This window comes from Pristiophorus japonicus, chromosome 10 (assembly GCF_044704955.1).
Source record: "Pristiophorus japonicus isolate sPriJap1 chromosome 10, sPriJap1.hap1, whole genome shotgun sequence".
NCBI lineage: Eukaryota > Metazoa > Chordata > Chondrichthyes > Pristiophoridae > Pristiophorus > Pristiophorus japonicus.
Window position 1 is genome coordinate 221,262,722 of NC_091986.1, and position 23,517 is coordinate 221,286,238.

Here is a 23,517-nt window from a genome sequence, read left to right on the forward strand (position 1 = left end):
TGGTGAATCTTTGGAATTCTTTAGATTTTTGGACTCACGGGAATCAAGGGGTGTATCACATTACAGCCATGATCTTATTGAATCTATCCCAGGCCCCTCCCCCCGTCCCAGGCCCCTCCTCCTATCCCAGGCCCCACTCCTGCCCTAGGCCCCTCCCTCTATCCCAGACCCCTCCCCGATCCCTGACCCCCCCTACCCCAAGCCCCTCCCCTATCCCTGACGCCTCCCCTTATCCCAGACCCCTCTTCTATCCCAGGCTCCTCCCCCTGTCCCAGGCCCCTCCCTCTATCCCAGGCCACTCCCTTTATCCCAGGCTCCACCCCCTATCCCAGGCCCCGCCCTCTATCCCAGGCCTCCTGAACCCAGTCCCCGCCCCCTTTCCCAGGCCCCTCCTCCTATCCCAGGCCCCTCCCTTTATCCAAGACCACACCCCGCCCCCTTTCCCAGGCCCCTCCTCCTATCCCAGGCCCCTCCCTTTATCCAAGACCACTCCCTCTATCCCAGGCCCCTCCCTGTATCCTAGGCCCTTCCTCTATCCCAGGCCCCTCCCCCTGTCCCAGGCTCCTCCCCTATCCCAGTCCCCTCCCCCTGCCAAAGACCCCTCACTCTATCCCAGACCCCTCCCTCTATCCCAGGTCCTTCGCCATGTCCCAGCCCCCTCCCTCTATCCCAGGCCCCGCCCCCTATCCCAGTCCCCTCCCTCTATCCCAGGCCCCTCCCTCTATCCCAGGGCCCTCCCTCTGTCCCAGGCCCCTCCCTCTATCTCAGGCCCCTCCCCTGCCCCAGACCCCTCCCCCTATCCCAGGCCACTCCCCTGCCCCAGGCCCCTCCCTCTATCTCCTCCCCTGTCTCAGGTCCCTCCCTCTATCTCAGGCCCCTCCCTATCCCAGACCCCTTTCCCTGCCCCAGACCCCTCCCCCTATCCCAGACCTCTCACCTGCCACAGGCCCCTCCCTCTCTCCCTCCCCTGGCCCAGGCCCCTCCCTCTCTCCCTCCCCTGGCCCAGGCTCCTCCCTCTCTCCCTCCCCTGGCCCAGGCCCCTCCCTCTCTCCCTCCCCTGCCCCAGGCTCCTCCCTCTATCTCAGGCCCCTCCCTCTGTCCCAGGCACCTCTCTCTCTCCCTCCCCTGGCCCAGGCCCCTCCCTCTCTCCCTCCCCTGCCCAGGCTCCACCCTCTATCTCAGGCCCCTCCCTCTGTCCCAGGCCCCTCCCTCTATCTCAGGCCCCTCCCTCTGTCCCAGGCCCCTCCCTCTCTCCCTCCCCTGCCCCAGGCTCCTCCCTCTGTCCCAGGCCCCTCCCTCTCTCCCTCCCCTGGCCCAGGCTCCTCCCTCTATCTCAGGCCCCTCCCTCTCTCCCTCCCCTGCCCCAGGCTCCTCCCTCTATCTCAGGCCCCTCCCTCTGCCCAGACCGGGAGCCGGGCCGCTCTCTTGGAGCTCAGGTTGATGATTATTTGGATTCCGGCCCCCGCGGCCCCGACCTCGGCCTGTGTTGCTGGCGTCGCCGGTCATTGTTTGTTGCTGAAGCGCCGCCACCTCCCGAGACCCGCCGCGGCAATCACGCGAGGCTCAGGCTTCCGAGCGCCCGCTAGGCCGCAGAGCCGGATCAGGCCCGACAGAGAGAGACAGGGAGCGCCGCACTGTCGGAGGGGCAGTACTGAGGGAGCGCCGCACTATCGGAGGGGCAGTACTGAGGGAGTGCCGCACTGTCGGAGGGGCAGTACTGAGGGAGTGCCGCACTGTCGGAGGGGCAGTACTGAGGGAGTGCCGCACTGTCGGAGGGGCAGTACTGAGGGAGTGCCGCACTGTCGGAGGTGCCATCGTTCGGATGAGACGTTAAACCGAGGCCCTATCTGCCTCAGGTGGATGTAAAAGATCCCATGGGATTATTTTGCAGAAGAGCAGGGGCGTCCTCCCCGGTGTCCTGGGGCCAATATTTATCCCTCAATCATCATCACTAAAATAGATTATCAGGTCATTATCACATTGCTGTGTGTGGGAGCTTGCTGTGCACAAATTGGCTGCCGCGTTTCCTACATTACAACAGTGACTACACTCCAAAAAGTACTTAATTGGCTGTGAAGCGATTTGGGACGTCCAGTGGTCGTGAAAGGCGCTATATAAATGCAAGTCTTTAATTCTTTTTATTTATTCTATCAAAACTTTTCATCATTTTGAACCCCTCGATCAAATCGCCTCTCAACCTTCTCTGCTCCAAGGAGAACAACCCCAGGTTCTCCAGTCCCTGCACGTCATTGAAGTCCCTCATCCCTGGAACCATTCTGGTCAATCTCTGCACCCTCTTCACGTCAACCTGTTTCCCTGCTATCTTAGGAGTTAGATGTAGTCCTTACTACTAGGGGGATCAAGGGGTATGGCGAGAAAGCAGGAATGGGGTACTGAAGTTGCATGTTCAGCCATGAACTTATTGAATGGTGGTGCAGGATCGAAGGGCCGAATGGCCTACTCCTGCACCAATTTTCTATGTCTCTATTCCACAACTCCCTTTCTCTTTCAGTGAAAAGTTCCCCCAACTTCCTAACTTCCACATTTTAAATCGTCTCCCACGCCTGTTATAACCCTTGCCCCCTTTTATTCTCTCCCCGCTCTATGTTCTTGCTATTGTTGATGAAGTGTATTCGAAGAACCTTATATATTTATACAACACACTGGATGTGGAAAGACATCCCAAGGGATCTCACGGAGCTGCAATCAGACAAAGATGTAGAAAAAGCTGGCGAGGTTAGAAATGGCAGCATGGTCAGTCAGAGCGCTAATCAGTGAGCACGGAGGGTTGATGTGGGCAGGTTGTAAAGTGGGACAGAGTCGGGCAGCAGAGTCTTGGGTGAGCTAAAGTTTACGGAGGGTGGCAGATGGGAGGCCGACCAGTCTACAATCATTGAACCCTCAGACTAACTTCATTTGCCTTTGGAACGTAGTTGCGTTTGTCGACACGACGACTCTGCTTCTGTGCACTTGGAAAGTCATTCATCACCTGAACAGCTTCTTCCAGATGTTTCCACATCAGAAGGTGCTGCATCAAAGTGGTAGAATTTTATTTAAAAGTCTGTGTGCGTAATCCTTCATCCCAGTGCCAGCTCCTGTACATGTACAGTGCACAGCGGGTAACAGGGAACGATTCATCTGCTCCTGTACAGCCCATGTGTGTCTCAGTGTCTCCTGTATATGTACAGTGCACAGTGGGTAACAGGGAACGATTCACTCCCGTCTGGTACTGTACACTCCGTGTGTGTCTCAGTGTCTCCTGTATATGTACAGCACACAGCGGGTAACAGGGAACGATTCACTCCCGTCTGGTACTGTACACTCAGTGTCTCCTGTATATGTACAGTGCACAGTGGGTAACAGGGAACGATTCACTCCCGTCTGGTACTGTACACTCAGTGTCTCCTGTATATGTACAGTGCACAGTGGGTAACAGGGAACGATTCACTCCCGTCTGGTACTGTACAGCCCATGTGTGTCTCAGTGTCTCCTGTATATGTACAGCACACAGCGGGTAACAGGGAACGATTCACTCCATCTGGTACTGTACACTCAGTGTCTCCTGTATATGTACAGTGCACAGCGGGTATCAGGGAACGATTCACTCCGTCTGGTACGATTAATACTTGCATTTATATAACGGCATGTAATGTCAGAACAGCTGCAAAGTGCTTCATGCACTGAATAACTTTGAAGCGCACTGTCTGTTTTGCAGGTGAATATGACGGCGGGGTTGCACACAGCAAGATCGTACAAATGACAAGGGGAATGACCAGGTCTGCTTTTTGATAGTTTTGGTTGAAATGGATTAGAGAGCGGCCTGGACAGCCTGTCTTTGAGTCATGCCCTGCCCTTGTTAGTGAACACCTGATGCAGCGGGACAGACAGTTTAATGTCTCATCCCTCAGTACCGCCCCTCCGACAGTGCGGCACTCCCTCAGTACTGCCCCTCCGACAGTGCGGCACTCCCTCAGTACTGCCCCTCTGACAGTGCGGCGCTCCCTCAGTACTGCCCCTCCGACAGTGCGGCGCTCCCTCAGTACTGCCCCTCCGACAGTGCGGCGCTCCCTCAGCACCGCCCCTCCGACAGTGCGGCACTCCCTCAGTACTGCCCCTCCGACAGTGCGGCACTCCCTCAGTACTGCCCCTCCGACAGTGCGGCACTCCCTCAGTACTGCCCCTCCGACAGTGCGGCACTCCCTCAGTACTGCCCCTCCGACAGTGCGGCACTCCCTCAGTACTGCCTCTCCGACAGTGCGGCACTCCCTCAGTACTGCCTCTCTGACAGTGCGGCACTCCCTCCTCCGACAGTGCGGCGCTCCCTCAGCACCGCCCCTCCGACAGTGCGGCACTCCCTCAGTACTGCCCCTCCGACAGTGCGGCGCTCCCTCAGTACTGCCCCTCCGACAGTGCGGCGCTCCCTCAGTACTGCCCCTCCGACCGTGCGGCACTCCCTCAGTACTGCCCCTCCGACAGTGCGGCACTCCCTCAGTACTGCCCCTCCGACAGTGCAGCACTCCCTCAGTACTGCCCCTCCGACAGTGCGGCGCTCCCTCAGTACTGCCCCTCCGACAGTGCGGCGCTCCCTCAGTACTGCCCCTCTGACAGTGCGGCACTCCCTCAGTACTGCCCCTCTGACAGTGCGGCACTCCCTCAGCACTGCCCCTCCGACAGTGCGGCGTTCCCTCAGCACTGCCCCTCCGACAGTGCGGCACTCCCTCAGCACTGCCCCTCCGACAGTGCGGCGTTCCCTCAGCACTGCCCCTCCGACAGTGCGGCACTCCCTCAGCACTGCCCCTCTGACAGTGCGGCACTCCCTCAGTACTGCCCCTCCGACAGTGCGGCACTCCCTCAGTACTGCCCTGGTGCAGGCCTCGGGTTTGTTTGTGTGACGGAGCTGGTTGTCTGCCGCCGATCGTTGATCTGTAAATCTTTTCTCTGTGTTGTAATGTGCAGGATGCTGCCCCTGTTCCTGCCGCTGGATAAGGACCCGGGCCTGCTGCGGCTACGGTTCACCACCTTGGCCGTCGGCACGGTGATGTGCCCGCTCTTTGGCTTCGTCTTCTGTGTGATTTGGTCGCTGCTGTTTAACTTCGAGGAGACCACAGCGACACACTGCAAGGTGAGTGGCGGTGGGGTGGAGCGGGGCAGTCTGCCGCTCCCCTCGCTTCGATGTGTGTTGTATTCCCCGGAAATGAGGCGCTTGAGGGGTGATCTGATCGAACTTTTCAAGATATTAAGGGGAACGGATGGGGTAGATAGAGAGAAAGTATTGCACTCCTGGTGGGCACCGGATGGTCTGCAGTGCATCATCACCCCTGCAAAGCACATGTTGATTTGATTTGTTCAGTTTTCTTGAACGTTTTTGGTTAGTTTGCAGGTTCCAGTGGTTATGCCCCTTTAACAAGGGGGTGCATGGTTGAATTGCATTATTTAAAAGAGTTAGAGAGAAACCGTATCTGCTCGTTGGGGGAATTCTAGGACTAGGGGGCATAGCCTAAAAGTTCGAGCCAGAACTTTCAGGAGTGGAGTTAGCAACAGCCTGACATCATACTCACAGAATCCTACCTTTCAGCCAATGCCCCAGACTCCTCCATCACCATCCCTGGGTATGTTCTGTCCCACCGGCAGGACAGACCCACCTGGGGTGGCAGCTCAGTGGTACACAGTCGGGAGGGAGTCCTCAACATTGACTCTGGATTCCATGAAGTCTCCTGGCTTCAGGTCACACATGGGCAAGGAAACCTCCTGCTGATTACTCAGGCTCCAGAACTAGCCGCGCCTCTAGCCAAGCTGTTCCAGTCCAGCTACAACGCTGGCATCTACCCGACAATGTGGAAAACCTCCCAGGTATGTCCTGTCCACAAAAAGCAGGACAGATCCAATTGGACCAATTACCGCCCCATCAGTCTACTCTCAATCATCAGCCAAGTGACAGTGTTACCAATAACCTGCTCACCGATGCCCAGTTTGGGTTCCGCCAGAACCACTCGGCTCCAGACCTTATTACAGCCTCGGTCCAAACATGGACAAAAGAGCTGAATTCCAGAGGTGAGGTGAGAGTGACTGCTCTCGACATCAAGGCAGCATTTGACCGAGTGTGGCATCAAGGATCCCCAGTAAAAGTGAAGTCAATGGGAATCGGGGAAAACTCTCCACTGGCTGGAGTCATACCCAGCACAAAGGAAGATGGTTGTGGGTGTTGGGAGGTCAATCACCCCAGCCCCAGGACATCACTGCAGGAGTTCCTCAGGGCAGTGTCCTAGACCCAACCATCTTCAGCTGTTTCATCAATGACCTTCCCTCCATCATAAGGTCAGAAGTGGGGATGTTCACTGATGACTGCACAGTGTTCAGTTCCATTCACAACTCCTCAGATAATGGAGCAGGTAGAAAGAATGAGGAGAGGCAATATAAATTAAAAGGTACAATCCTAAAGGGGGTGCATGAAGAGAGAGACCTGGGGGTATATGGGCACAAATCACTGAAGGTGGCAGGGCAGGTTGAGAAAACGGTTAAACAGCTTATGGGATCCTGGGCTTCATAAATAGAGGCACAGAGTACAAAAGCAAGGAAGTTATGATGAACCTGTATAAGACACTGGTTCAGCCCCAGCTGGAGTATTGTGTCCAATTCTGGGCACCACACTTTAGGAAGGATGTGAAGGCCTTAGAGAGGGAGCAGAATGGTTCCAGGGATGAGGGACTTCAGTGACGTGGATAGACTAGAGAAGCTGAGGTTGTTCTCCTTGGAGCAGAGAAGGTTGAGAGGAGATTTGATCGAGGTGTTCAAAATCATGACGGGTCTGGACAGAGTAGAGAGAGAGAACCTGTTCCCATTGGTGGAAGGGTCGGGAACCAGAGGGACTCAGATTTAAGGCGATTGGCAGAAGAACCAAAGGGCAATGTAAGAAAACACTTCTTTACGCAGCGAGTGGTTAGGATCTGGAATGCGCTGCCTGAGAAGGTGGGGGAGGCAGACTCAATCGTGGCTTTCAAAAGGGAGTTGGATAAGTATCTGAAGGAAAACATTTGCAGGACTGCAGGGAAAGGGCGGGGGAGTGGGACTGGCTGAAGTGCTCTTACAGAGAGCTGGTATGATTCTAAAAGCAGGACAGAGGCTGGGTATTTTGCGGTGTCTCACCTCCTGACTCCCCAAAGCCTTTCCACCATCTACAAGGAACACGTCAGGAGTGTGATGGAATACTCTCCACTTGCCTGGATGAGTGAAGCTTCAACAACACTCGAGAAACTCGACACCAGCCAGCGCACCGTGGCTGCAGTGTGCACCATCTACAAGATGCACTGCAGCAACTCGCCAAGGCTTCTTCGGCAGCACCTCCCAAACCCGCGACCTCTACCGCCTAGAAGGACAAGGGCAGCAGGGGCTGAAAGGGTTAAATCCCGAGGGCAGGCTGCACAGACTGGGCCTGTATCCCTCGAGTGTAGAAGATTGAGGGCGATCTGATCGAGGGGTTTACGATGATTACAGGATTCGATCGGGTGGATCGAGAGAAACTGTTCCCTCTGGTGGGGGGAGTCCAGAACAAGGGGCAGGACCTTAAAATTAGAGCCCGGCCGTTCAGGGTGATGTCAGGGAGCACTTCTTCACACAAAGGGTGCTGGGAATCTGGAACTCTCTCCCCCAGAAAACTGTTGAGGCCGGGAGGCAATGGGAGATTTCAAAACTGGGATTGATAGATGTCTGTTGGGTAAGAGGTATTCAGGGTCACGGAACCAGGGCAGGAAATCTGTTGAGATACAGATCAGCCGCGATCTGATTGAATGGCTGGAGGAAGCTCAAGGGCCTGAATGGCTTCCTCCTGTTCCTGTGTTCCTAAGAGCAGACTTTTTCCAGTCGTTGAGGGTCTCGAACAAGGGGACGGACAATCAAACTTGAGATTTCGAACGGAGGGGAGGAGAGAGCTCTTCAGAGAGTCGTGAGGCTGTGTGATTCACTCCCAGGGTCAGTGGTTGCGGCAGAAACTATGAGAATATTCAAGGTTGGATTTGGGTAGGTGGATACAGGAAAAGAGGATAAAGAGTTTAGGGAACTTGGTGGGCAAATGCATCAAGAGGTTTCTCCAGACTTCTGTTCCAAATCGCTTATATTTAATCTTCTATCGATAACGCCTTGCTCTAAATCCCTCAACCACCGACAACTGTCTGCTTCCCTCTCGCCTACTCCATTCTTTCATCACTCCTATTATATCTATGAATATAATATTTTTACATACATGAAGTTGGTGGCGTTGAGAGCGAGAGAGATGCTCCATCTAGTGGCAGAGGAGGCATCTACACTGTGACGGTTGACATAGTAAAAATTGAATGGAAAATGCTGCTATAGCAATTTACAATGGTGACTATGGGCTTAAAAACACGACGAGCAACTTTGTGCGCTCCTCATAGGAAATAGGAGGAGGCCATTCATCCCCAATGAGATCATGGCTGATTTGCAATCTAACTCCGTCTAGCCACCTTTGGACCATATCCCTTGATACCTTTGGTTCACAAAAATCTCTCAATCTCAGATTTAAAATGAACATAAGAATTAGGAACAGGAGTAGGCCATCTAGCCCCTCGAGCCTGCTCTGCCATTCAACAAGATCATGGCTGATCTGGCCGTGGACTCAGCTCCACTTGCCCGCCCTCTCCCCGTAACCCTTAATTCCCTTATTGGTTAAAAATCTATCTATCTGTGATTTGAATACATTCAATGAGCTAGCCTCAACTGCTTCCTTGGGCAGAGAATTCCACAGATTCACAACCCTCTGGGAGAAGAAATTCCTTCTCAACTCGGTTTTAAATTGGCTCCCCCGTATTTTGAGGCTGTGCCCCCTAGTTCTAGTCTCCCCGACCAGTGGAAACAACCTCTCTGCCTCTATCTTGTCTATCCCTTTCATTATTTTAAATGTTTCTATAAGATCACCCTCATCCTTCTGAACTCCAACGAGTAAAGACCCAGTCTACTCAATCCATCATCATAAGGTAACCCCCTCATCTCCGGAATCAGCCTAGTGAATCGTCTGTGTACCCCCTCCAAAGCTAGTATATCCTTCCTTAAGTAAGGTGACCAAAACTGCACGCAGTACTCCAGGTGCGGCCTCACCAATACTCTGTACAGTTGCAGCAGGACCTCCCTGCTTTTGTACTCCATCCCTCTTGCAATGAAGGCCAACATTCCATTCGCCTTCCTGATTACCTGCTGCACCTGCAAACTAACTTTTTGGGATTCATGCACAAGGACGCTCGCGGCCTTCCGCGAGAGGTGGGCACCGGAGGGACTGGAGTGCATCATCACGCCCGGCAACCAAATTTTAATTTTAATTTATGTTTTTAAGTTAATTTGTTTTGATTGCCGGTGCTTTTAGTGTCCCCCTCCTCTTTTATAGGGGGCACTTGGAAAAAAATTTGATTCTGTGCCCAAAAAACCCCCCCCCCAAAAAACAAGGGCCTTGTAAATGTTGGTGTTTCCCCCAGATCGGGTGGCACGGTGTAATGTTTTTTGTTTACTCCGAAAAGAGTTTCATGCACAAGGACCCCCAGGTCCCTCTGCACCACAGCATGTTGTAATTTCTCCCCACTCAAATAATATTCCCTTTTACTGTTTTTTTTCCCAAGGTGGATGACCTCACATTTTCCGACATTGTATTCCATCTGCCAAACCTTAGCCCATTCGCTTAACCTATCTAAATCTCTTTGCAGCCTCTCTGTGTCCTCTACACAACCCGCTTTCCCACTAATCATTGTGTCATCTGCAAATTTTGTCTCTCTGTCCCCTCCTCCAGGTCATCTATGTATACTGTAAACAGTTGTCCCAGCACCGATCCCTGTGGCACACCACTAACCACCGATTTCCAACCCGAAAAGGACCCATTTATCCCGACTCTCTGCTTTTTGTTAGCCAGCCAATTCTCTATCCATGCTAATACATTTCCTCTGACTCCGCGTACCTTTATCTTCTGCAGTAACCTTTTGTGTGGCACCTTATCGAATGCCTTTTGGAAATCTAAATACACCACATCCATCGGTACACCTCTATCCACCATGCTCGTTATATGTTTATAACTGCTTTACCATCGGTGGCCGTGCCTTCAGCTGCCTGGGGCCCCAAGCTCTGGAACTCCCTCCCTAAACCTCTCCGCCTCTCTACCTCTCTCTCCTCCTTAAAACCTCCCTCTTTTACCCAGCTCTTGGTCACCCGCCCTGATTTCTCCTGGCTCAGTGTCAAATTAATTTTTTTTGTCTTATAACACGCCTGTGAAGCGCCTTAGGACATTTTATTATGTTAAAGATGTGATATAAATACAAGTTATTGTTCAAAACTTCAATCGGATCACCCTTTAACCGTCTAAATTCTTGAGAATATAACCCCAATTTGTGTAATCTCTCCTCGTAAATTAACCTTTGGAGTCCGGGTATCTGCTCAGCCTACGCTGCACTTCCTCCTTCCTTGTGTTGCCTAGAACTGAACGCAATATTGCAGGTGTGGTCTAACCAGGGCTTTGTATAGCTGCACCATAACTTCTACCCACTGTGTCAGCTGTGGTTCAGTGGGCAGCACACTCGCCCGAGTCGGAAGGTTGTGGGTTCAAGTTCCACTCCAGGAATCTGGGCTGAAACCCCCAGTGCAGTACTGAGGGAGTGCTGCACTGTCGGAGGGGCAGTGCTGAGGGAGCGCTGCACTGTCGGAGGGGCAGTAGTGAGGGAGTGCTGCACTGTCGGAGAGGCAGTACTGAGGGAGCGCCGCACTGTCGGAGGGGCAGTACTGAGGGAGTGCTGAGGGAGCGCCGCACTGTCAGAGGGTCAGTACTGAGGGAGCGCCGCACTGTCGGAGGGGCAGTGCTGGAGCGCCGCACTGTCGGAGGGGCAGTGCTGAGGGAGCGCGCACTGTCGGAGGGACAGTGCTGAGGGAGCGCCGCACTGTCGGAGGGACAGTGTTGAGGGAGCGCCGCACTGTCGGAGGGGCAGTGTTGAGGGAGCGCCGCACTGTCGGAGGGACAGTGCTGAGGGAGCGTCACACTGTCAGAGGTGCTGTCTTTCGGATGAGACATTAAACCGATTCCCCGTCTGCCCCCTCAAGTGGATGTAAAGGATCCCATGGGATTATTTTGAAGACGAGCAGGGGGGTTCTCCCCGGTGTCCTGGGGCCAGTATTTACCCTTCAATCAACAACACTAAAACAGATTATCTGGTCATTATCACATTGCTGTGTGTGGGAGCTTGCTGTGCGCAAATTGGCTGCTGCGTTTCCCACATTACAACAGTGACTACCCTCCAAAAGTACTTCATTGGCTGTAAAGCGCTTTGAGACGACCGGTGGTTGTGAAAGGTGCTATATAAATGCAAGTCTTTCTTCTTTGTACCCGAGTGCTGTGGATATTAAGGCCCCTATTTATTTCTCCAGGTCCGTAACTACCTGCCATCGATCAGTGCTGCCATTGGAGGGGAGACGCCGCAGCGCTATGTCTGGCGGTTCTGCATCGGCCTGCATTCGGCGCCTCGCCTGCTGGTCGGTGTGACGTACTGGAACCACTACCGGCGTGTCCCCTCGCCGGGCCGCTGGTACGGCCCGCTCTGCTTGGCCAACCTGTTCTCCAACCTGCTGGAGAACCTAGCACTGCTAATCCTCACCTACATCTCGTCTACGGAGAACCACTGTGAGTGCACGGACAGCCGCTCGCCCGCCAACCCGCGCCCGCCCGCCCGTCCCTGCTCGCCCGCCAACCCACGCCCACGCTCGCCCATCCCTGCTCGCCCGCCAACCCGCGCCCGCCCGCCCGTCCCTGCTCGCCTGCCAACCCGCGCCCGTCCCCGCTCGCCCGCCAACCCGCGCCCGTCCCCGCTCGCCCGCCAACCCGCGCCCGCCCGTCCCTGCTCGCCCGCCAACCCGCGCCCGCCAACCCGCGCCCGCCCGCCCGTCCCTGCTCGCCCGCCAACCCGCGCCCGCCCGTCCCTGCTCGCCCGCCAACCCGCGCCCATCCCTGCTCGCCCGCCAACCCGCGCCCGTCCCTGCTCGCCCGCCAACCCGCGCCCGCCCGTCCCTGCTCGCCCGCCAGGATTCACCCACGCTCGCCCGTCCCTGCTCTTTCGTCCACGCTCGCCCGTCCCTGCTCGCCCGCCAACCCACGCTCGCCCGTCCCTGCTCGCCCGCCCGCATTCGCCCACGGACAGCCGCTCGCCCGCCAACCCGCGCCTGCCCGTCCCTGCTCGCCCGCCAGGATTCACCCACGCCCGTCCCTGCTCGCCCGCCAACCCGCGCCCGCCCGTCCCTGCTCGCCCGCCAACCCGCGCCCGCCCGTCCCTGCTCGCCCGCCAGGATTCACCCACGCTCGCCCGTCTCTGCTCTTTCGCCCACGCTCGCCCGTCCCTGCTCTTTCGCCCACGCTCGCCCGTCCCTGCTCTTTCGCCCACGCTCGCCCGTCCCTGCTCGCCCGCCCGCATTCGCCCACGGACAGCCGCTCACCCGCCAACCCGCGCCTGCCCGTCCCTGCTCGCCCGCCAACCCGCGCTCGCCCGCCAACCCGCGCCCGTCCCTGCTCGCCCGCCCGCATTCGCCCACGTTCGCCCGTCCTTGCTCTGCCATGCTTGCCCACGGGGACGTTACTCGGGGCGCAGGGCTGACGAGGGGCCTCTCTTGAGGTCCCATTGATTCAGAGATGTTAAGTTCCCCTTCCTCCCATCCCGGGTATTGATGGGGAACGATCCCCGATCCCGGGTATTGATGGGGAACGATCCCCGATCCCGGGTATTGATGGGGAACGATCCTCGATCCCGGGTATTGATGGGGAATGATCCTCGATCCCGGGTATTGATGGGGAACGATCCTCGATCCCGGGTATTGATGGGGAACGATCCCCGATCCCGGGTATTGATGGGCAACGATCCCCGATCCCGGGTATTGATGGGGAACGATCCTCGATCCCGGGTATTGATGGGGAACGATCCTCGATCCCGGGTATTGATGGGGAATGATCCTCGATCCCGGGTATTGATGGGGAACGATCCTCGATCCCGGGTATTGATGGGGAACGATCCTCGATCCCGGGTATTGATGGGGAACGATCCCCGATCCCGGGTATTGATGGGGAACGATCCTCGATCCCGGGTATTGATGGGGAACGATCCTCGATCCCGGGTATTGATGGGGAACGATCCTCGATCCCGGGTATTGATGGGGAATGATCCTCGATCCCGGGTATTGATGGGGAACGATCCTCGATCCCGGGTATTGATGGGGAATGATCCTCGATCCCGGGTATTGGTGGGGAACGATCCCCGATCCCGGGTATTGGTGGAGAACGATCCCCGATCCCGGGTATTGGTGGGGAACGATCCTCGATCCCGGGTATTGGTGGGGAACGATCCCCGATCCCGGGTATTGGCTGAGAACGATCCCCGATCCCGGGTATTGGTGGGGAACGATCCCCGATCCCGGGTATTGATGGGGAACGATCCCCGATCCCGGGTATTGGTGGAGAACGATCCCCGATCCCGGGTATTGATGGGGAACGATCCCCGATCCCGGGTATTGGTGGAGAACGATCCCCGATCCCGGGTATTGGTGGGGAACGATCCTCGATCCCGGGTATTGGTGGGGAACGATCCTCGATCCCGGGTATTGGCTGAGAACGATCCCCGATCCCGGGTATTGGTGGGGAACGATCCCCGATCCCGGGTATTGATGGGGAACGATCCCCGATCCCGGGTATTGGTGGAGAACGATCCCCGATCCCGGGTATTGGTGGGGAACGATCCTCGATCCCGGGTATTGGTGGGGAACGATCCCCGATCCCGGGTATTGGCTGAGAACGATCCCCGATCCCGGGTATTGGTGGGGAACGATCCCCGATCCCGGGTATTGATGGGGAACGATCCCCGATCCCGGGTATTGGTGGAGAACGATCCCCGATCCCGGGTATTGATGGGGAACGATCCCCGATCCCGGGTATTGGTGGAGAACGATCCCCGATCCCGGGTATTGGTGGGGAACGATCCTCGATCCCGGGTATTGGTGGGGAACGATCCTCGATCCCGGGTATTGGTGGGGAACGATCCCCGATCCCGGGTATTGATGGGGAACGATCCCCGATCCCGGGTATTGGTGGAGAACGATCCCCGATCCCGGGTATTGGTGGGGAACGATCCTCGATCCCGGGTATTGGTGGGGAACGATCCCCGATCCCGGGTATTGGCTGAGAACGATCCCCGATCCCGGGTATTGGTGGGGAACGATCCCCGATCCCGGGTATTGATGGGGAACGATCCCCGATCCCGGGTATTGGTGGAGAACGATCCCCGATCCCGGGTATTGATGGGGAACGATCCCCGATCCCGGGTATTGATGGGGAATGATCCTCGATCCCGGGTATTGATGGGGAACGATCCTCGATCCCGGGTATTGATGGGCAACGATCCCCGATCCCGGGTATTGATGGGGAACGATCCTCGATCCCGGGTATTGATGGGGAACGATCCTCGATCCCGGGTATTGATGGGGAATGATCCTCGATCCCGGGTATTGATGGGGAACGATCCTCGATCCCGGGTATTGATGGGGAACGATCCTCGATCCCGGGTATTGATGGGGAACGATCCCCGATCCCGGGTATTGATGGGGAACGATCCTCGATCCCGGGTATTGATGGGGAACGATCCTCGATCCCGGGTATTGATGGGGAACGATCCTCGATCCCGGGTATTGATGGGGAATGATCCTCGATCCCGGGTATTGATGGGGAACGATCCCCGATCCCGGGTATTGATGGGCAACGATCCCCGATCCCGGGTATTGGTGGAGAACGATCCCCGATCCCGGGTATTGGCGGGGAACGATCCCCGATCCCGGGTATTGGTGGGGAACGATCCCCGATCCCGGGTATTGGCGGAGAACGATCCCCGATCCCGGGTATTGGTGGGGAACGATCCCCGATCCCGGGTATTGGTGGGGAACGATCCCCGATCCCGGGTATTGGTGGGGAACGATCCCCGATCCCGGGTATTGATGGGGAACGATCCCCGATCCCGGGTATTGGTGGAGAACGATCCCCGATCCCGGGTATTGGTGGGGAACGATCCTCGATCCCGGGTATTGGTGGGGAACGATCCCCGATCCCGGGTATTGGCTGAGAACGATCCCCGATCCCGGGTATTGGTGGGGAACGATCCCCGATCCCGGGTATTGATGGGGAACGATCCCCGATCCCGGGTATTGGTGGAGAACGATCCCCGATCCCGGGTATTGATGGGGAACGATCCCCGATCCCGGGTATTGGTGGAGAACGATCCCCGATCCCGGGTATTGGTGGGGAACGATCCTCGATCCCGGGTATTGGTGGGGAACGATCCTCGATCCCGGGTATTGGCTGAGAACGATCCCCGATCCCGGGTATTGGTGGGGAACGATCCCCGATCCCGGGTATTGATGGGGAACGATCCCCGATCCCGGGTATTGATGGGGAACGATCCTCGATCCCGGGTATTGATGGGGAACGATCCCCGATCCCGGGTATTGGTGGAGAACGATCCCCGATCCCGGGTATTGGTGGGGAACGATCCTCGATCCCGGGTATTGGTGGGGAACGATCCTCGATCCCGGGTATTGATGGGGAACGATCCTCGATCCCGGGTATTGATGGGGAACGATCCCCGATGCCGGATATTGGTGGGGAACGATCCCCGATCCCGGGTATTGGCTGAGAACGATCCCCGATCCCGGGTATTGGTGGGGAACGATCCCCGATCCCGGGTATTGATGGGGAACGATCCCCGATCCCGGGTATTGATGGGGAACGATCCTCGATCCCGGGTATTGATGGGGAACGATCCCCGATCCCGGGTATTGATGGGGAACGATCCCCGATCCCGGGTATTGATGGGGAACGATCCCCGATCCCGGGTATGGGTGGGGAACGATCCTCGATCCCGGGTATTGATGGGGAACGATCCTCGATCCCGGGTATTGATGGGGAACGATCCCCGATGCCGGATATTGGTGGGGAACGATCCCCGATCCCGGGTATTGGTGGAAAACGATCCCCGATCCCGGGTATTGATGGGGAACGATCCCCGATGCCGGATATTGGTGGGGAACGATCCCCGATCCCGGGTATTGATGGGGAACGATCCTCGATCCCGGGTATTGGTGGGGAACGATCCCCGATCCCGGGTATTGGTGGGGAACGATCCCCGATCCCGGGTATTGGTGGGGAACAATCCTTGATCCCGGGTATTGATGGGGAACGATCCTCCCATCCCGGGTATTGGTGGGGAACGATCCCCGATCCCGGGTATTGATGGGGAACGATCCTCCCATCCCGGGTATTGATGGGGAACGATCCTCGATCCCGGGTATTGATGGGGAACGATCCTCGATCCCGGGTATTGGTGGGGAACTATCTCCGATCCCGGGAATTGATGGGGAACGATCCCCGATGCCGAGTATTGATGGGGAACGATCCTCGATCCCGGGTATTGGTGGGGAACGATCCCCGATCCCGGGTATTGGTGGGGAACGATCCCCGATCCCGGGTATTGGTGGGGAACGATCCCCGATCCCGGGTATTGGTGGGGATCGATCCCCGATCCCGGGTATTGGTGGGGAACGATCCCCGATCCCGGGTATTGGTGGGGAAAGATCCCCGATCCCGGGTATTGGTGGGGAACGATCCCCGATCCCGGGTATTGGTGGGGAACGATCCTCGATCCCGGGTATTGGTGGGGAACGATCCCCGATCCCGGGTATTGGTGGGGAACAATCCTCGATCCCGGGTATTGATGGGGAACGATCCTCCCATCCCGGGTATTGATGGGGAACTATCTCCGATCCCGGGAATTGATGGGGAACGATCCCCGATGCCGAGTATTGATGGGGAACGATCCTCGATCCCGGGTATTGGTGGGGAACGATCCCCGATCCCGGGTATTGGTGGGGAACGATTCCCGATCCCGGGTATTGGTGGGGAACGATCTCCGATCCCGGGTATTGATGGTGAACGATCCCCGATCCCGGGTATGGGTGGGGAACAATCCTCGATCCCGGGTATTGGTGGGGAACGATATCCGATCCCGGGTATCGATGGGGAACGATCTCCGATCCCGTTTATTGGTGGGGAACGATCCCCGATCCCGGGTATCGGCGGGGAACGATCCCCGATCCCGGGTATCGGCGGGGAACGATCCCCGATCCCGGGTATCGGCGGGGAGCGATCCCCGATCCCGGGTCTCGGCGGGGAGCGATCCCCGATCCCGGGTCTCGGCGGGGAGCGATCCCCGATCCCGGGTATCGGCGGGGAACGATCCCCGATCCCGGGTCTCGGCGGGGAACGATCCCCGATCCCGGGTCTCGGCGGGGAACGATCCCCGATCCCGGGTCTCGGCGGGGAACGATCCCCGATCCCGGGTATCGGTGGGGTGGATGTTCGGAGTCCGGGTATTGATGGGGCGGTGGGGGCATGCTGTGAAGGATCTCAGCCCTGACCATTCCTCTTCCTGTTCTTGCTGTTACAGGGCTCCACGAGAAGGCGTTTATCGTCTTCATGGCTTCGTCGATGCTCCACATGATCCTCACCTGCATCATCTGGCAACGGACCAAGGAGAACACAGTAAGTCCAGAGGTAATTGCGTCTGTTCTTCCATTCCTCTCTACCTGTCTGACTGCCTGTATGTCGTTGTTTAGAAACACACTCGACCGTGAGCCATTGCCTGCCCTGCTCGCGGCCCGAGGCGTGTGCTGTACGCGAGGTCGCGCGGATAGAGGGTTGGCCGGTGGGCAGGAAGCAAAGTGTTGGGTGAATGGGTGGTGCTGGAATGGAAGAGTTGGGACTGGGGTCAGTCCGGCTACACTGCCGGGCTCACACTGTTGGGGTTTGAGTACAGGGAGCACAATCTTAACATTTGCTGATAGCATGAAGGTTTTGACAAAGGGTGGACGAGTGGGGCGGGTGGACGAGCGAGTCAGGGAGAGAGATTGTTTCCTCACGTTGGGGGAGGTCAGTGTCACAGAACCTTTCATTTAAAATTGCCACCGAGTGTGAGGTTCCATCGGCCTGGCGCCGCAGAGCCTGCGGAGGCGGGTGCTGGGGGTGTGCGGCGGAGGGAGCTTCGGCCGTGTTAGCTCAGCGCAACCGGCTGGGTGGCGGGACTTGAGCCCAGCGTTTTATGGAGTGCCGGCAGGGGGATGCATGACCGTTTGAGCGTGCGCGCATGCGCAATGGGCGGTTCGGCGTGCACGCATGCGCAATGGGCGGTTCGGCGTGCACGCATGCGCAATGGGCGGTTCGGCGTGCACGCATGCGCAATGGACGGTTCAACGTGCACGCATGCGCAATGGTCGGTTCAACGTGCACGCATGCGCAATGGGCTGTTCGGCGTGCACGCATGCGCAATGGACGGTTCAACGTGCACGCATGCGCAATGGGCTGTTCGGCGTGCACGCATGCGCAATGGGCGGTTCAACGTGCACGCATGCGCAATGGGCGGTTTGGCATTCGCAATGGGCGGTTCGGCGTGCACGCAGTGGGCGGTTCGACGTGCACGCATGCGCAATGGGCGGTTCAGCGTGCACGCATGCGCAATGCAACAGGAAACATGGCAATCTGCCAATTAAGTATCATTGATAATGGAGCATATATATAAAGGCAAGGTTTAAATATTTATTTGTGTGTGACTGAGGGAGTGGAAAGGAGTGCTGGATAGGAGGAAGAAAGGTGAGAACTGTGATTTTTGAACATTACCTGCGTGTAAGTCCAATAGACCAATGATGCAAGAGCGTGCAACATGAACAAAGAATTTCCTCCATGAGGAAGTGGAGAAACTAGTGACTGTCATTGAGGAGAAATGGCTGGAGCTGGATATCAGCAAGAGTGCTCCGTCAAACGTTTCACCCGAGGAAATGAGAAGACGCTGGAACCTCGTTGCAGAAGAATTCTCCGCTGGGGTCAATACCGCAAGATCTGGAAGCCAATGCCAGAAGAAATGCCAGGACACTGGCCAAGTAGTGAGTGTAAGTAATATCTTCATCTTTAAATTGAATTGCAATGGGAAATGTGAGCATCTGTTTGTGTCCCGCCCATCAGAAACGCACCATGTCTGAAAATTAATATTTTCATCTTTGCAGAAGAAATTGCCAACAACAAAAGGGAAAGACTTAGAACAGGAGGAGGGCCCCAATCTGCCCCAACTATCACCCCTGGAACAGAGGGTTGCTGCCTGGCTGAGTCGCACCGGCAGAAAAAGAATCCGCTCTGCACAAGCTGGACCCACACGTGAGGGTGAGTCATTAAAATGCATCGTCGCCCTTCAAATCAACCTGCTGACTGGCCTGCCACGCGTCATAAGAACATAAGAACATAAGAATTAGGAACAGGAGTAGGCCATCTAGCCCCTCGAGCCTGCTCCGCCATTCAAAAAGATCATGGCTGATCTGGCCGTGGACTCAGCTCCACTTACCCGCCCTCTCCCCGTAACCCTTAATTCCCTTATTGGTTAAAAATCTATCTATCTGTGACTTGAATACATTCAATGAGCTAGCCTCAACTGCTTCCCTGGGCAGAGAATTCCACAAATTCCTTCTCAACTCGGTTTTAAATTGGCTCCCCCGTATTTTGAGGCTGTGCCCCCTAGTTCTAGTCTCCCCGACTAGTGGAAACAACCTCTCTGCCTCTATCTTGTCTATCCCTTTCATTATTTTAAATGTTTCTATAAGATCACCCCTCATCCTTCTGAACCCAGTCAACTCAATCTATCATCATAAGGTAACCTCCTCATCTCCGGAATCAGCCTAGTGAATCATCTCTGCACCCCCTCCAAAGCCAGTATATCCTTCCTTAAGTAAGGTGACCAAAACTGCACGCAGTACTCCAGGTGCGGCCTCACCAATACCCTGTACAGTTGCAGTAGGACCTCCCTGCTTTTATACTCCATCCCTCTCGCAATGAAGGCCAACATTCCATTCGCCTTCCTGATTACCTGCTGCACCTGCAAACTAACTTTTTGGGATTCATGCACAAGGACCCCCAGGTCCCTCTGCACCACAGCATGTTGTAATTTCTCCCCATTCAAATAATATTCCCTTTTACTGTTTTTTTCCCCAAGGTGGATGACCTCACACTTTCCGACATTGTATTCCATCTGCCAAACCTTAGCCCATTCGCTTAACCTATCTAAATCTCTTTGCAGTCTCTCTGTGTCCTCTACACAACCCGCTTTCCCACTAATCATTGTGTCATCTGCAAATTTTGTTACACTACACTCTGTCCCCTCCTCCAGGTCATCTATGTATATTGTAAACAGTTGTGGTCCCAGCACCGATCCCTGTGGCACACCACTAACCATCGATTTCCAACCTGAAAAGGACCCATTTATCCCGACTCTCTGCTTTCTGTTCGCCAGCCAATTCTCTATCCATGCTAATACATTTCCTCTGACTCAGTGTACCTTTATCTTCTGCAGTAACCTTTTGTGTGGCACCTTATCGAATGCCTTTTGGAAATCTAAATACCTCCATCGGTACACCTCTATCCACCATGCTAGTTATATCCTCAAAGAATTCCAGTAAATTAGTTAAACATGATTTCCCCTTCATGAATCCATGTTGCGTCTGCTTGATTGCACTATTCCTATCTAGATGTTCCGCTATTTCTTCCTTAATGATAGTTTCAAGCATTTTCCCCACGACAGATGTTAAACTAACCGGCCTTTTGTCTGCCCCCTTTTTTAAACAGAGGTGTTACATTAGCTGCTTTCCAATCCGCTGGTACCTCCCCAGAGCCCAGAGACTTTTGGTAGATTATAACGAATGCATCTGCTATAACTTCCGCCATCTCTTTTCATACCCTGGGATGCATTTCATCAGGACCAGGGGACTTGTCTACCTTGAGTCCCATTAGCCTGTCCAGCACTACCCCCCTAGTGATAGTGATTGTCTCAAGGTCCTCCCTTCCCACATTCCTGTGACCAGCAATTTTTGGCATGGTTTTTGTGTCTTCCACTGTGAAGACCGAAGCTAAATAATTGTTTAAGGTCTCAACCATTTCCACATTTCCCATTATTAAATCCCCCTTCTCATCTTCTAAAGGACCAACATTTACTTTAGTCACTCTTTTCCTTTTTATATATCTGTAAAAGCTTTTACTATCTGTTTTTATGTTTTGCGCAAGTTTACTTTCGTAATCTATCTTTCCTTTCTTTATTGCTTTCTTAGTCATTCTTTGCTGTCGTTTAAAATTTTCCCAATCTTCTAGTTTCCCACTAACCTTGGCCACCTTATACGCATTGGTTTTTAATTTGATACTCTCCTTTATTTTCTTGGTTATCCACGACTGGTTATCCCTTCTCTTACCGCCCTTCTTTTTCACTGGAATATATTTTTGTTGAGCACTGTGAAAGAGCTCCTTAAAAGTCCTCCACTGTTCCTCAATTGTGCCACCGTTTAGTCTATGTTCCCAGTCTACTTTAGCCAACTCTGCCCTCATCCCACTGTAGTCCCCTTTGTTTAAGCATAGTACGCTCGTTTGAGACACTACTTCCTCACCCTCCATCTATATTACAAATTCAACCATACTGTGATCACTCATTCCGAGAGGATCTTTTACTAGGAGATCGTTTATTATTCCTGTGTCATTACACAGGACCAGATCTAAGATAGCTTGCTCCCTTGTAGGTTCTGTAACATACTGTTTTAAGAAACAATTCTGTATGCATTCTATGAATTCCTCCTCCAGGCTACCCCGTGCGATTTGATTTGACCAATCGATATGTAGGATAAAATCCCCCATGATTACTGCCGTTCCTTTTTCACCTGCCTCCATTATTCCCTTGATTATTGCCCGCCCCACCGTGAAGTTATTATTTGGGCGCCTATAAACTACGCCCACCAGTGACTTTTTCCCCTTACTATCTCTAATCTCCACCCACAATGATTCAACATTTTGTTCATTGGAGCCAATGTCGTCTCTCACAACTGCCCTGATTTCATCCTTTATTAAAAGAGCAACCCCACCTCCTTTCCCTTCTTGTCTATCTTTCCGAATCGTCAGATACCCCTGTATGTTTAATTCCCAGTCTTGGCCACCCTGCAACCACGTTTCTGTAATGGCCACCAAATCATACCCATTTGTAATGATTTGTGCCGTCAACTCATTTACTTTATTTCAAATGCTACGTGCGTTTAGGTAGAGTGTTTTAATACTAGTTTTTAAACCATGATTTTTAGTTTTGCGTCAGACCACTCATGCCACCCATCCTGCCCCCTCCTGTGCTGCTAACCATTTGACTGTTCTGTTGTACTTTGCAGAAGACGACACTCCTCAACATCCTGAAGATCCAGATGTGTGCGCTCCAGACCAAGGCGGCTGGGAGGAGGAGGGGTCCATGGAAATGTGTGCTCGGGAGAACGCTGACCGCGATATGGATCAGGACATATCACAGGGCATCACACTGCCAGAAATCTCCATGAGCTCCTCGGCAACATTCCATGGGTTCACACCTTCCGAGGTCGTGGGTCCCAGTGGCGGTCGTGTAATGTATCTTGGGACACCCAATGCCCCACCGTCCCAGCCTGCGCCTCGCACTGGAGGGGTGCCACTAGGCAGACTCACGGCGAGGGGAAGGAGAGGTCGAGCCGTCTCTCTTGAGATGCAGAGATTAATCAGGTTATGTCATTGGGTGAGGAGATCAATGCCCTTACCCGATCAGTCGTGGCCGCCGCCAGTGGGGTACGTGATGAGGTTGCGACACTGTCGGGTGAAATCTCTGCACTAAGACGGGAAGTGAGGCCGGGCATTTCAGAGGGTGTGCAGACGGTGGCAGATGCCATGAGGGAGCTGGCTTCTGCAATAAGGGCACAAAGGCCAGATACTCAAATGTCACTCCCACTTCAATCCACGCACCAGCCACCAGCCAGACCCAAGCCGGGCCCCCAACAGCCCCCCCACCACCATCAGCGACCCTATGAGGAAGTGCACTTTCCCCGAGATGTAGTTGTTGTTGTTGTTGTTGTTGAAGTGCACTGTAAAATATCCAATAAAAGATATTTTGCATCAAAACTGAATCATGTTCCATTTTAACCACGCAACATTTAGGGCCAACTTTAAAAAGCTAAAATCCCTCACCCCGACAGTCATGTGTGCCTGCCGCCCCTAGCTCTGGCGGGAGGGTTAGCCGGTGCATTCTGCAGTCGGCCAGGCAGGACTGCTCTATATTCAGTCGCTGATTTATCTTTCATTTATTTTTGTTGATGTTGTGCTGAAGATGTTGTGATGTTGTGCTGATGTTGTGAAGGTGTTTAGTGCTTTAGAATCCTCTAATTCCGCCCCCCCGCTATCTCTGGCTACCTGCGCTGATTTCTTAAATGTAGGTAATGTTTTTCTGTGCCTACAAAAGTGGCCACATAGACTGGCCTAAGTTAGTTTGGAGTAACTTTTAGCTAGCCAAATTTGCTTCTATGGCCAGAAGAGATGTAAGTGGCTTGTCACGCCCCCTTTTGGAGAGAACAAACTAAACTAGGAAAAAACCTAAC

General features: G+C 54.7%; 2 protein-coding genes across 3 annotated transcripts in view; both read left to right on the forward strand.

Annotated features, from left to right (window-relative positions):
- Nucleotides 1-23,517, forward strand: part of LOC139275321 (interferon-inducible GTPase 5-like) — a 314,503-nt gene that overhangs the window by 87,188 nt on the left and 203,798 nt on the right. The window lies entirely within an intron of this gene.
- On the forward strand, nucleotides 1,377-23,202 carry pgap2 (post-GPI attachment to proteins 2). 2 transcript variants are annotated; one of them, XM_070891675.1, is made up of 8 exons: nucleotides 1,408-1,436; nucleotides 3,716-3,776; nucleotides 4,957-5,122; nucleotides 11,407-11,659; nucleotides 17,508-17,614; nucleotides 18,753-19,002; nucleotides 19,117-19,270; nucleotides 22,294-23,202. In XM_070891675.1, exons 2-6 carry the CDS (start codon nucleotides 3,757-3,759, stop codon nucleotides 18,798-18,800), a joined length of 594 nt encoding a protein of 197 aa, XP_070747776.1. In that variant the 5' UTR covers nucleotides 1,408-1,436; nucleotides 3,716-3,756; the 3' UTR covers nucleotides 18,801-19,002; nucleotides 19,117-19,270; nucleotides 22,294-23,202. The 2 variants fall into 2 exon arrangements, with proteins under 2 accessions (XP_070747777.1, XP_070747776.1); XM_070891676.1 differs by lacking the exon at nucleotides 3,716-3,776 and having other exon boundaries at nucleotides 1,377-1,436.